At 70.1% G+C, this 468-nt stretch overlaps 1 protein-coding gene across 1 annotated transcript in view; it reads right to left on the bottom strand.

Moving 5' to 3' along the window:
- The window catches only part of LRP1 (low density lipoprotein receptor-related protein 1), a gene marked incomplete at its 3' end in the record, with an annotated part of 90,949 nt that overhangs the window by 82,977 nt on the left and 7,504 nt on the right, over positions 1 to 468 (bottom strand). Inside the window, 1 exon segment of the mRNA XM_009894377.1 lies at positions 52 to 163. Coding sequence (XP_009892679.1) covers positions 52 to 163 — 112 coding nt within the window.

A 468-nucleotide genomic window follows, 5' to 3' on the forward strand; every position in this document is an offset into this window, starting at 1 on the left:
GGGGGCCAAACGGGGGCCACTGTCTCCACCGGGTGGAGCTCAGCCTCTGACCTGCCTCGTGCCCCGAGGGGAGCGGGCAGAGCCCTGGCAAGAGGAGGGCGAACCCCCGGCACATGTTCCCCAGCCCCTTGCCCCGTCCCAGCTGCTCGCTGCGGGGCTGCGTCTGCACGGGAGAAGAAACCAGAGCCCGGACGGGATCTTGTTTTGCACCGGAGACACCGGTCCTGGAGCTGAGGTGCTCCCCAGGCGCGCGCCCCTTGCTCGAGGACGGCATCCCCACGTGCCATACGGGCAGCCCCGCACCAGGGCTGGCCGCGCTCGGGCCGCCGCAGCTCCACCATGCAGGAGCGGAACACGCGGGGTTTCTTTCAAGCACTGAAACGTTGCTCGCACACGCTTCGTCAGGCCGCACAGGCGCCAGCGCTACGGACAGCCGCCCCCGGGACACACGTGCTGCTCACTCACGCC

This window comes from Charadrius vociferus, unplaced genomic scaffold, assembly GCF_000708025.1.
Source record: "Charadrius vociferus isolate BGI_N301 unplaced genomic scaffold, ASM70802v2 scaffold2550, whole genome shotgun sequence".
NCBI classification, from domain to species: Eukaryota; Metazoa; Chordata; class Aves; order Charadriiformes; family Charadriidae; genus Charadrius; species Charadrius vociferus.